This window comes from Eurosta solidaginis, chromosome 4, assembly GCF_040869045.1.
Source record: "Eurosta solidaginis isolate ZX-2024a chromosome 4, ASM4086904v1, whole genome shotgun sequence".
In the NCBI taxonomy this organism is placed as follows: Eukaryota; Metazoa; Arthropoda; class Insecta; order Diptera; family Tephritidae; genus Eurosta; species Eurosta solidaginis.
Window position 1 is genome coordinate 181487308 of NC_090322.1, and position 14175 is coordinate 181501482.

The 14175-nt window shown below is 38.3% G+C and overlaps 1 protein-coding gene across 12 annotated transcripts in view; it reads right to left on the reverse strand.

The window, feature by feature from the left end:
• The window catches only part of Stim (stromal interaction molecule), a 95402-nt gene that overhangs the window by 45607 nt on the left and 35620 nt on the right, over positions 1-14175 (reverse strand). For all 12 annotated transcript variants that reach the window (XM_067784074.1, XM_067784076.1, XM_067784071.1 and 9 more), the window contains 4 exons: positions 12852-12964; positions 6498-6613; positions 6264-6436; positions 1571-2150 (listed from right to left, as the gene is read on the reverse strand). In XM_067784074.1, the coding sequence (XP_067640175.1) occupies positions 1571-2150; positions 6264-6436; positions 6498-6613; positions 12852-12964 (982 nt within the window). The remainder of the gene's footprint in view (positions 1-1570; positions 2151-6263; positions 6437-6497; positions 6614-12851; positions 12965-14175) is intronic.

The following is a 14175-nucleotide window of genomic DNA, read 5'->3' on the forward strand; positions in this document are numbered from 1 at the left end:
TTCTACTCCGTTTAAAATATACGATGTAATTTACAAAAAAAAAATTAAAGTACCTTCACTTTTGGTTAAAGTTCCGAAGTACTCACTTGGATTGAGTATACGATACCTTTTACTGAGTATGAGTACTTATATCGATGCTTTGAATCGAATTTTTTAAATGGGTAACGGTATCGATTCTTTTTTGATTCTATCACTACTCGAATATATAAATGAGTTACGAAGAAATATTATGCGCCCATATGAAGTGGTCACATATTCAATCGATCTTATGACCTTTGACTTTATGTCACTCCAGCTGTCATAATTTAAGCTAGGCTTGAAGCGATATTTGCTTTAATGGGTTTTACAAACTTGGAGATTTGCTAAGTATATCTGCATATTATTTACTCTCTTTATATTACATCACTTCTCAAATACAGTCCGTCGGTCAGCCTGATAAAGTTAAGTTTGAAACAGCTGACAGCGATTGAAGCTGTGTTATCAGCTGAGACCCCCAGCGGGTTAGGGGGTCAAAATATACCCGCGGTAGGTATGCCTGTCGTAAGAGGGACTAAAATACCAGATTAAAAGGGGCCGTACAGTGCAACCCTTCAGGTTGCCAGCGCAATATATAGCTTCTCCAAACCCAATTGTCAACTTCACCTATCCGCGGCGAATCCTGTTTCACTAACAGACGAGGCTCTGGCGACCCCAAGCTCCTCATGGAACTTGGGGGTGGGGAGGGAGGGATGGACTGAAGGTTTAATGTGGCCATATCAATCGTTCCCGAGATGGTCGGGCTAGAACCTTAATGGTGCTGTGTTACCGGAGCGTACCGAATCTGTATCCGGCAAAGGACCATCACATCGATAACACTCCCCAAAGCCTTCGGGAAGCAACCTTATCGCTACAACAACAAGAAAATTGAAGCTGAGACAAAATACTGCACTCAGAACTGTAACGGAATTTCTGCTTATGACCCTTGAACCTCATCTGCAAAGTGAGGCATAAGAGCTCAACATAAAAGAGCATAAAGAAATGCTGAACAGGCAGTTTTTGCTGAATTGTCACAAGCCAGGACATATCAGAAAACCACTGCTTCATCCAACAAGGCCTCTTAGAAGCATAAGGAAGCATGTCCTTAAGGACTATCATGAGATCCAGCACTTGCCTACGTAGCCGTTTCATCCAGTTAAGCATAATGAGGCCCTAAGCGTCGATAAACAGCTTTGCTAGATGAACCCCGTTTTATCAATATAGACTACCAACCCTTGAAGAAGAAGACCACCAAGGGAGACACGAGTCGCTGTGGCCCAACTTCGTTCTTGATACTGTAACAGGATAAACTTTTACTTGTACAGAACCAACCCGAACATAGTAATGTATGTATGCTGTGCATGCGATGTGTCCCCACATAAATGGGACGAAGCAATGTTAACACAACAATAACAATAAAAGTCCCGCCAAACTTCACTCGTTGGCCATTCTAATGAAATATTCATTTAACTCTTATAAAGCGGACCTTCTCGAATTCGCTATCTTGACTTTCCTCACATCCCTAGTTTAGACAACTTTACTTATTAACATTTACCTCTTGAGCCCTTATTCGAACTAACGCTACTAGCGCCATTACGACTATATAACACATTCTCCAAATATTGTAAACCATTATTATTGACAATATTAAAACCCAAACAGTTTTCAATTTGTTTCCAACGATGTAAACGTTCTTGCAGTTCATTTGTCACTTCACTCAGCGAGTTGCGTGCCTCTACAATCGAACGATCTACATCATCAATACTCTTGCCATGTGTCGATACAAATGCACCAACTAAGCTTGAACGTTTTTTACGCAATTTTTCACAAGCTTCACGCGCTGATTGCAATTGTTTTTCAGCTGAAACGCGCTTTTTTAGATGATTTTTACTTTCCAATTCGTAGGTGTACTGTAACCACGATTGTAGTTGTGGTGGTGGTGTCCAGCAATTGTCTACTAATTCGATTTCGGCACGTGACAATTCAGTACGTAACATTTCGATTTCTTTTTTTAACTTTTGCACCTCCAGATCTGAGCTTGATGATGAAAGTGCGGGAGCCTCTTTAAGACGACGTTCCAAATCCATTTTTTCGGTAGCCACATTTTCTTGCTCCATGCGAGCGCGTTCTAATTCCTGTGGGGAAGATATAATTTAGATTAACATATATTTTTCAATATTTGTGATGTATTAGTTACTTATTTATATTCATTTTATATAGAACAAATATATTTAAGTTAATTTTATTTTATTTGCCCAAGTAAACACCGAAAACTGATACATAAATTGTATGATTTGAATTAGGGCTGTGAACTGCATCCGGATTTTTCAACTATTCGAATAACCGGATAGCTAAGCAAAAAAAACCGGCTATCCGGATATCCGGATTCGTAAATGGAAAATCCGGATATCAGCTGTTCGGATATCCGGATACGTAAACGGAAAATCCGGATATCAGTATGTCCGGATACTGGAATATAAAAGTTGAATATCTGCATATGAATTGACCGAAGTAAACATTGAAAAATTATTATTATTATTATTCTAGCTTATTAAACCATATTTTATTAGAGAGCGAGCCGAAAGCCCTGGCAGTTAGCGCTCCTTTTTGTATGTAGAATAGTAATTTTATTACTATTGTTCATTTAATAAATAAATAAATAATATTTGTGGATTATTAAATTAACGTCAAAAATAAAAAGCTACAATTTTATAAACATCAACAATTTTTTTTCTTTTTTTTTTTTGTTATTAATGTTAAATAAACATATGTATATGGTACATCAATTTGTTGCTTTCACTGGATATCCAAAAATACGGTTATTGACCGGATCTTCATAAATCCGGATATCCGAATAATTTCTCAAACGAATATTAACCGGATATCCATGCCGTCCGGATTTTATCCGTCCCAACGGATATCCGTATGGATATCCGGATATTCGAATATGCGTATAGTCCCAGCCTAATTTGAATGAAGCATAATTTCTGGCGCCAATTAACTTAAAAGACAAAACGAGGCCAACAATCGGATTCTTACTTTTCCTACCGCCAAAACTGGCTCAGTCAAAAGTAATCGAAACCAAGCAAAATGAATATAATTTACACATATGTATATGTAATACTCCTATATTGCTAATAGAAAATGCTCGCAATATGTTTTGAATTCGAAATCAAAACAAGACAGCCTATAAAATGTTTGTGATTGTAGCAGCATAAGTGTGACAAGACAAAATTTAAATTTAGGTACATTCGACTATTGAGTACAAAAACAAAAACGTTTAAACAGCAATATATCGGCACTCTGATGTTTGGGAACGTACCTAGCCTTTTGTAGCAATATAGGAGTATTAAAAATAAAATAAATGTAAGGCGCGATAACCTCCGAAGAGATCTAAGGCCGAGCTTCTCTTCCAATTTGCGTCGTGCTCCATCACACCACGGTGGCCACCAGAATAGTTTTATTTTCAAAAGTTGTTTAGAATTTTCTCATATCAAAATAGTTCATAAAGACTAATTCGTACTCGCTGTCTATAACTAATTGGTTTTGGAGGAAATGCACGATTATGTAAGTCACACCCGTTACATGTCATATCCGTCTTATCTCAAAGGGAGAGGTCCGACGCCTTTTTGTGGATATCACAGAGAACCTGTTTGCGCTTTTCTTCTACATATGGCTGAATTCTCAGGACCCGTATTTCCTCATAATGTTCGGAGAAATAATTTCTAAAGTCCCTGGGAGGTGGGACCTCTTCAACCAGAAGCCTGTTGGGATGCCCAGGCTTCTGGGAATTCAATAGGAACAGTTTCTCTTTGGTTGTAGACAGGCCATGTTTGCTTAGTGATATTAAAGGTTGGCCGTAGTATATTAATGGCGAATTGCGGTTTTCTTGAGATTGATAAGAATGTCACTTTATTGAAAGGGGCTGGTGCACCGTGACTGCCTCAGAGGTGTCCAACGATGTACCGACCTTGGCCAGTGACCGGGTACCCAAGTAAGCCTGATAGGCGCAAGGTTTGCTGCTTCGCATAATGCTCGCTTACAGTTTTGTTTAACTTCTACATATCTAAGCTACCTTCACCACCGGAAGGAGTCACAATTGTTTCCTCCGATGACTGCACAATAATGCCCACAGGCCCAGGCCCACAGATCGATGAGCTATGCAATAGAATAAGCGGCTACCTCCCTGATCTCTCCAGTTTTCTCGCCTCGCGAAACCTGGCATTATCACCGACTAAATCTTCCGCGACCCTATTTACAACATGGACGTCCCACATGTCGACCATTTTGAACATCCACGTCGATGGCACTACGCTACCGACTGCCCTACACCCCAAAATCTTGGGTGTGACGTTTGATCAGGTTCTACATTTTGGTGAGCACGCAGCCGCAATTGTTCCGAGAATTCAGAGCCGTAACAAAATCCTCAAATCCCTCGCTGGCAGTACCTGGGGAAAAGATAAAGAAACGCTCATGACTACATACAAAGCAAATAGCCAGCCGATTACGTGCTACGCGTCACCCATATGGTCGCCAATCCTAAAAATTACCCACTGGAAGAAGCTACAGGCCTGCCAAAATACTGCTCTCAGAATTGCCACGGGCTGTCTGCTTATGTCCCCAGAACACCATCTGCATAATGAGGGGAGAATACTCCCCATCAGGGAGAGAAATGAGATGCTGACCAAACAGTTCCTTTTGAATACCCAGAAACCTGAGCATTCCAACAGACATATGATTGATGAACCAGCACCGCCTAGGGGCTTAAGGAGTCATCTCCGTAAGCATTTTGAGGAAATACGGCACCTGAGAACCCAGCCGTATGAAGCGAAAAAACACAAGCAGGTCCTTGGTGAACTCCACAAACAGGCGTCGGACCTTTATGCCGGGAATTGCCCGGTGAATCCAGTACTCAAAGAAAAGTATCCAGAACTCGTGGAAGAGGAACGCATACTCCCCAGGGAAACGCGTGTCACTCTTGCTCAACTTCGTTCTGGATACTGTAACAGGTTAAACTCTTACCTATCCAGAATCAACCCCGACATACAAAATGTATGCCCCGCTTGCAATGTGTCCCCACATGACACCAACCATCTCTTTAATTGTAATGTGGAACCAACGCCTCTACTACCCCTTTCCTTATGGTCCACCCCTGTTGAAAAAGCAAGTTTCCTTGGACTCCCGTTAGAGGATATTGATGACAATTTGTGATCGGTCGCGGCTGTTAGGTGGGGCGAAGCACTGCTACAACAACAACAGTTTTCGGCGCCCTAAGAGAGCATTTATGGTGAATCTAGCGCTTTGCGCGCTATTTGCAGGTCCGAGTATATGCATATCTCACCGTTGCTTGCCCTATTCTCTATACCTAGTATCTCCGTTTAGAAGTTACAAGCTGAGTTTGCAAGTCGGATGTATACCGCGACTTTTAGCTGTTCGGAGAAAGCCCTTGCCCCTACACCGCAGGCCATTTTGTACCCATAAGATCAGTGCAGAGTTTGTAAACTTTGTCGGCTGACCAATTCGTTCTTCAGGAAAACCTCAACTTGAAATTATTGTTACAGTGCTATGTCGGTGAGAAGTAATCTGTTTTCGTATCCACGTTGGGAGCCTTTTTAGGATTTTGCTGTGGACATATAGCTTTTCGTTCCAGCTTCTAAACTCATTAAGTCTGTTGGCTGAGCTAGTAGCTGCGAGGCGTATATGGAGGTGCAATCGCAGCTAGTTAAGGATAACATTTAGCGCCTCCGTTGGGCTTTATATATGTGTTCTTGTTACCCACGCGAATGCTGCTACCTGTATCTTGTTTTGTTTCTTGATGTTGTATTGCTTGTCCAGTAGGTACTGGCTACCACACTAACACTCCGTACGCTAGGATGGGTCTCATGCCCGCTGTACAGATCCACACCATAAGCCTCACCCTTACGCCCCAGTTTCTGATAACTATTCTCTAACGCGAGTAGTATGCTTTGACTACTTTTCTATCTATTTTGACTTTCTAGTTTAGCTAGTTGTCTATTTCGACGCCAAGGTTGTTTACTCTCGTTGAGAGAGAGAGAATTCAGTGCCCTTCAGCTCTGTCTTGCTTGGCTTGATATTGAAACCGTTCGCTGCAGCCAAGGTGTGTAACCTGTTAGCATAACCTGTAGGATTTCGCTTAACGTTCGCCATTACATTTTCGTCCCTCATATTATTTTTGACGCTTAATACTTTAATTTAAGTATGACAGTTACTCATTTTCATTTGCATACCTTTTGCATTTCTTGTAAGCTTTGCTCGGCACGTTGCAAACCCTCCATATCCTGAGCCATACGCCGCAAATGTCTTTTCGCATTCTTATTTTGTTGATATGCATACCAACAGCCGATAATTGCACTTAGTAATAAGGTCACTAAAATGTAATCTTTCCATCGTGTGCCCGTTTCTGATGAAAAACAAAAATTTAAATTGCGATGATCTCGGTGGTGAGTGCTGGAGAAACTTACCACGTGGTGGCCCGAAAAGCACAACATCCATAGCCTTGAGCGCAATTTTTTGCTTATGAATTGGATCCTTTATCCCCAGTACATTGCCCACATAATGCATATTATTAACTGCCAATCTGTGTGTAAAGAACAAAGCAAACAAAATTTAGTAATACATAATACAAATACATTATTTTAAATTTGAGGCAGGTTTATTAGTAGTAACTAGTAATTTTTACTATTTGTAATTGTTATTGTTTTGATTATTTATAAACTCAGTTACGCTGAAGGCCAAATTCGTATTTACGAACGTTCTACCAGATTTTTGCTCACTGTTTATAATTTTACTCTCAATATTCTATTACACTATACAAATATTAACTGAGAAAGTGTATTTACTTCCTCCAAAAATTATAGAAAGGTTTTCGCATGCATATTTTTTAATTGTATTAAGGTATGCTTATTAGGGTGGGTCGATTTGTATGGAGAAAAGTTAACCGATATCGGGCCTTCGATTTTTCGATAGGATTTGGGCTCAGGAAAAAAGTTTCACTACGCATACCCAAAAGATAATTTTCAAGCCTGCGAAATTTCAATTTTTTTACTTTTTCGACTTTGATTTTTTAAGTTTTTTTCGGCCCAGCCTAATGTGTATACATTAGGGTGTCTCGCGCAGAAAAAACTTGTGTTTTCAATCGGAATAATACAATTTTGTATAGTTTAATATTTTAGACCTAACACTTTAGACTTATTCATTCTATGTGAGGTTTTTACGGACCAGCCAATTCAACATGGCATATAAGGCCAACCACACTGGTTCAATATTATGATCTTGGTATTGAATTTTGGGTAACACTCAGCAAACCCTTCGAAAAGTGTTATTGCAGCTAATCAATCAAAGGCTTGGGCAAGCTTAGATGCCAATAACTTGCCAGATGGATTTCGTTACCTTACACGAAATGGTGATAGTCGAGCTTAACTACCCCGAAGAGAGAAAAAATATGTATATGTGACATTGAGTAGGTATGCCAGTACCCTACGCTGTATAGAGGATTTTATGTTTAAAATCGATATAATCGAGGTCAAGCATGCGCGGGCGTCACTGTTGTTGATGATTGCTGCTTGGCTATTGGCGTAAATAATTAAAACCATAGCTGTGAGAGCTGGATATAGTACCCAATCCATCTCATTTTTTACCTGGTCGAACAGACTTATCCGATCTAGGGTTCTTGACAAATACAACCGCCTGCTCCATGAAAATAATTTTGGCTGTTTTAGAAGCATATACAAAAATTGTTCCGGATACCCTCTCATCAATAAAAGCTTCAAATTTATTGGAGGCCTTTTGCAATTTCCATTTCAGCTCAGTCTTTTATACTTGGACGTGCGAAGCATCTTTTCAGTTTTACTTGAGTTCCGTGCAAAATCCTCAGGATTCGAACAAACTCGTCTCTGGCATTTGACAAGGATCGCTACCACTTCACAGTCCATGAGTTAAAATATATTGGAGCAGGGTCTTTAGAACCATAGCCTTAAACACACTCATTTTCATTATACTCTGTACTATTGCCCCTCCTCCTCTTTTTCTCTCTGAAAGGAAGAGTTAAATTTATTTCGCTCATATCCCTTTCTTTCTCTCTCTTCTACTTCCCCGCCTTCTTTTTCATATAACTTTCTTTGTTTCTTTTTCCTTCTTTTTCCATCTGCCTCTCGCTTTAATTCCCTTTCTTTTTCTCATTCTGCTCTTGTTCACTCTCTAGCTCCCCCGGTCATTTTCCCCTCTCCATCCTTTCCGTCCCTCTCTCTCTCTCTGCCTTTCTTTCTCTACATTTTTTCTGTCCCTCCCACTATCCCCTCTTATTTTTCATATCACTTTCTTTGTCTCTCTTTCCTTCTTTTCTCTCTGCCTTTCGCTTTAATTTCATCTCTCTTTTTCATTATATCTCTATCTTCCCTTCTCTCTCCCCTTTTTTCTCTTGCTCCCTCTTTTTTGTTCTCCCTATCATCTCTCTCTTTCTCTCTCCATCTCTTTATCTCTATTCGCTTTTCTTTCTTTCTCTATCTCTTTCGTCTTCGTTTTCTTCCTGCTTCTCTGTCTCTAGCTCACTCCCTCTTTCGTCTTCTCTTTCTTTTTCTCTTTTCTTTCTCTCGATACCACTTTTTCCATCTGTCTCTTCGTATGTCCGTTTCTTCTGCCTATAAAACCAATTGTTTGGATGGAGTGAGAAACTCTAATGTATGTACATTAGGGTGTAACTTATTTCTCAAAAAGAGATTTTGGTGAAGTTTGTATTATTCTTTTTAACTTTAACAAAATTTTTTACCATACTAATATACATAGCACACCCTAAACTGAAATACATTTGTAAAGCTTTTTTTCATTCCCATAGCAGCAAATTAAGTAATCGCCTGACTTTTTTCTAAAAATGTAAAATATATGACAATGTACATTAGGACGGTTCGATTTTATGCCAAAAAATCGCGTATAAGGAAAATATTCTGAGCAACATTGCTTCAGGGAGAGTAAGCTTCGCCTTAAAAATCGCGGGGTCGAAATCAATTGCGAACCACTAGCCTTAACAAATTGCTCAGAAAACCCCGTATAAAATTTTCGTGTTTTCGACGCCTTACAAATCGACCAGCTCTAATATATGTACATACATACATCATTTTTTCGTTAATTATATATTTTACCAACGCTATTTCGTCATTGTTATTATAAATTCACATACAATGTAAAATCGCAGCAGATAAAAACTCTTACCGCCATATAATTGTCACTTTTAACATTATTAGAGAAAATCATTAACTGCTAGTAGCTCAACTATTTTATGACAATTCATTGCTTTTTTATTGGCATTCAATTTGACTTCAATCATAATGTATGTATGTTTGTAAATATATTAAAGCTCGACGGCTAATCAAAGGTCTCCGGTGAGCGTATACAATTGGATGAGTTTTGTTAACAATGCTTCAGACCTTTTTTGCATTCGAGCACAAATGTCAAATTACTAAAATTACAATCGACCGATTTTCCCCATCCAGATCTAATTCATAGAGCACAATAATTGCTCATATATGTATATGTACATATTTAATTCTGTATGTATGGAGTCTCAATAAGTCTGAAGCAAGAGTACGAATCGCTAAACTGTTGAATAAATAACTCCAATATTCAATAATGCAAAATGGTATTTATTAGACTACTTTGAGAGTACAACTAATTGCGTGCTTAAATCAAAACTCATTAGTCAAACCTCAGCTTGTGCTGCTTTTATACTCTCGGTTTCCTCGTTCACCCATTTCTCCTAAGGTCTAGTAATTTCGCGAACTTCATGCTTGGTTATCAGCTAGTATATACATGTATATTTGTAGTTTGTAGCCATATGCGTGTGTATATGTGAGTACTACTTCGGCTGATGTCATGCGTTTGTGAGTATCTCTCTGCTGCCTTATATGTATGTGTGTTAGACTGGGTCGATTTAACCGATATCGCGACATTGATTTTACGATAGGATTTGGGCTCAGGAAAAAAAGTTCCACTACGCATACCCAAAAAAATTACTTTCGAGCCTGCAAACAAAAAAATGACGAAAGGGTACATTTTTCGACCAAAACACTCCAAAACTCAAAAAATATTTTTTTCCAAAAAACTGTTATCGCCAACGTTTTTACAACAGTTTTTTGAAGAAAAAAAATATTTTTTGGGTTTTGGGGAGTGTTTTGGTCGAAAAATTTACCCTTTCGTCATTTTTTTTGCAGGCTCGAAAATTATTTTTTGGGTATGCGTAGTTGAACTTTTTTTCCTGAGCCCAAATCCTACCGAAAAATCGATGGCGCGATATCGGTTAACTTTCGTCCATACAAATCGACCCAGGTTAATGTGTGTACATGATGATTGATTTGTTTACGTACATAAGTGGCTACTTAGTATCGGCTTAGTGATGATTAGTCACAATACCTATGTTTTAAAGGCTAACTTCGAAAAAGCTGAGAAATACATTTTTGGCTTATGGCTCAATCCCATCAGACCAATTTTTTGGGGGCCGATACCCAGCTACGCAGTGTAATGATTAAAAATTATAATGTTAACTGATTATATTGTATTTTAAGTTTCCATTTAATGATTGTAATAATATGATAATTTTAATTTCATTAATACTAATTTTTTTCCCACCGTTTACATACAATTTTACTTCTCAACTAAGATTGAACGTGTAAAATGGCAGGGTTTCATTTTAGGTTAAAATGACATTGAAAGCAGGGCCTAAGAGTCTTTATAGGTTTTTACGGGTACAGTGACAGTGACAGTTACGGCAGCGACAACTACGAGTCTCAGCTTGTCGAGTGCAAGGCACGAGCACAATCCCTGCTACAACGGTTCCTCCTCCAACTCGCACTTCCTGCATTTGCTATCACTGAGCAAGCCTAATTTAAAGGCATCTGACGCCAGAAGGCAGTGTTCAGTCAGAATGCCTATTCTGAGCATATTGTCCCCTCTCTTCAATGATAAGAGTAACTTTGTTAGTCTAAGGTTGTGAGACCTCTGTTTCATCTTCGACAGTTTGCAGTCCCGTGATTGGCTCCACGCCTTTCCTGCTTGGCCGATCATGTGCAGCTTTCCCCTTCTTTTCATCTGATTGGAACGTCTACGGTACAAGCGATGCGCAATGTGTAGCTAGCTCAGCCGCTTATTCCCCTATGCCCAGGGACCCAATATATGTACATGTATATTTCTCGCTATCCCGATCCTTTCCAGTGATTACTTACACACTAGTACAGTGTAGTGTAGCCACAGCAAAAAAAAACTTATCAAAACCTACATAGAAATACCAGCAGATCCGGCAGACGTTGTTCTGCTTTTGTCTAGCTGCACAACTTTTATTAAGTTTTTACCTCTAACTCTCTTTCCATCTCTCTCCCCCTTTTCTTTATCCTTTTATTTGCTTCTCTCTCTTCGTTCTATCTATCCCTATCTCTCTGTCTACTTCTAACTCTGTATCTTTCTCAGTCACTTGCTATGGACCCCTTTCTGTTGCAGTTATTTACTTAAGTTCTCAGAAAAACCAATCATATTATAGCTCTGTTACATTCATTTTTTCATTTATTATTTATGAAATCATAATAGTTACTATGCAATTTCAATTACACAAGCATTTGAAACTTATATACTCAAATACTCGTAAAAGATATTATAAATCGCGATAACATCTTAATTTGCTTAGATTTTTTTATAAGAAACATTAATTCGTTTAATTTCAATATAAACAAAGGTGAGCTCTAACCTTCTAGTAGTACTTTCCCATAGACAAAATAAAATACAACAAGCAATGTATCTTTTTACACACCCGTGCTTAGCGATAATAAATATTAGGGCGGGTCAAATTGTATGAAGAATAGGAGTGGGGGGGGGGGGGGGGGGGGGGGGGGGGGGTCTGCGATTAGACATTTGTCAAAACTAGTGGCGGAACCACGGGCGAAAACGGGACAGAGTTATAGTTTTTCTTTAGGCAAATTCTAAAAATGAAAAATGCATACGATACGGCGTCCAATACCAACTGTGGAACGCTCCAGTACAAATTATTGTCAAAAGCGGGTGGAACATTAGCATCTTCGCGTGTGTGCTTCATTTCTGCCCCCGTTTAAGAGAACATAGAAGACGTCCCTCTAGAATCTAAGCACTCTATGAACATTGGTTACCTGATCCCGTTTTTCGATCTGACAGAAATTTGACCCGGACTTGAATTCGGAGAATTTTCGATAACATGTTAAAATTTTCCTATGCTCTGTGCCATGTTTTTTATTGAGCTCATGGTTCAACTATATGGTTGGCTCATCTCTACAGCAACAATATACCTTTGTTTTGCGCTAAATTAGATGCATTTACTAAAAAAATTATTTAAAGTGATGTGAAAATATTTTTTAATAAAAAATTACCAGCACGACAGTAAATAATTTTCAGTGTGTTGGCTACATTTTGAGTTTGCCATCTGCTTTTGACAATCCCTATGTCAGTGAAATGAAAAAAAAATAAAATCAGCTGATGAGATGAGCCAACCGTATACTTGAGCCATAATTGAGCTATGAATCTATTTTTCAAATTTTAAACATTCTAAATATCTTTAAGGGTGTCCCTACTCGTTCGGAAAATTCAGTACAATAGTTTAAACTTTTTTTTTTCTCCTTTTGACGTGTTTCCTCATTTAACTTCATTCTGGACGCTAAATTCTTTTCCGGACGAATAGCCATTTCAGCTTTCTATTTTTAAACACTTCTCGAAGTATTTCGAAAATGGTTTAGAAAGTTACTGTTTACCAATTCGTTAAAATTTTTTCTTAAATTCGTGTATGTTGTAATTAAATTTAAAATGTTTACCTTGGCAATGAGGCGCCTGTTACTTTATGTTGTCGAAATAGTTCTACATATTGTGGCAACTGCACTGATTGAGCCAACCAGTCTGTCGTTTGTTCCATAGTCCAGTTATGCACCTAAATGAAGGTATAAATATTTTATTTTAATATGCAGCTACAAATTTTGTTAATATCAGAAAGGTGAATGTTTGCATTTTTGGATGACCAGATGTTTGCTTTTGTCCCAGTCACGACAGAAATTTTGCTCACAGATAAAATCAGTTGAGAATTGGGCATTTTGAAATTATTTGCATTTCGGCGCTGTTTTGGTATATTTTGGAATCATTTCAGGACCGTTTCGGAATAATTTAGAGGCTCTTTCCGTGATAAGCCGAGACAATTTCGAGATTGTGTTCAGGATTACGTCGGAAATTCGTAAAGCTTCGGCATTATTTTCGGATTGTTTTCAGGAATATTTCGAGAATAATATATTAGAGATCACTCCGGAATTGTTTTGGGAAACTTTAGGGCTATTCCAATATAATTTGGGATATTTTTGGAATTGTTTTAAGGACCACTTCGGATTAATGCGGTGCCAGTGGGATACTACTTCGATTTTTTGAAGATGGTCCTCGGACATTTCGAGATCGTTTCAGGATTGCTTTTTGGATTATTTAAGGGATATATATTTTTTTTTCAGTATAATTTGAAACTGTTTTGTTAATCGTATTAAGTATATCTTCGAGATTGTTGTAAGGATTATTTCGGAAGTATTTAAGCAAATTTTACCATGATCTTCGGTATAATTTATGCGCCATTTTCAGATTGTTTCAAGGATCGTAATGGGACTGACGGAACCGAAACCATGCTTTATTCAAATTAATTTCTGGACTAATTTAGGGATTATTTCGGGATTGTTTCGGGACCATTTCGCAACTATCTCCAAATCATTTTATGACTATCTTCGAAGCATTTCAAGAATAATCTCTTTATAATTTTCACTACTCAATGTAGGGTCGTGTGTTACGATTCGTGTTCGAAAACTAGTTTTAAAATCAAAATAGCTCGGAAATGGCTAATCGTGGTAGTGACATATGCGGACAAGTGGCAACACGTGTTCAGTGGATCCATAATTCATTCTTATGTTCAAAAAAAGGTAGACATTAGACGTGCCCAGAGCACGTATCGCGTTTAACGATAACGTATCGAAAAACAATTTCACTTAAACAATAAATATGAATCCCTTAAGCCTTTCGTAAAAATGAGAATACATTATACATATATTTATTTCACGTATTATCTCAATCCCAATATTCATATCAGTGTTATTGCGATTTAAAAAATGAATG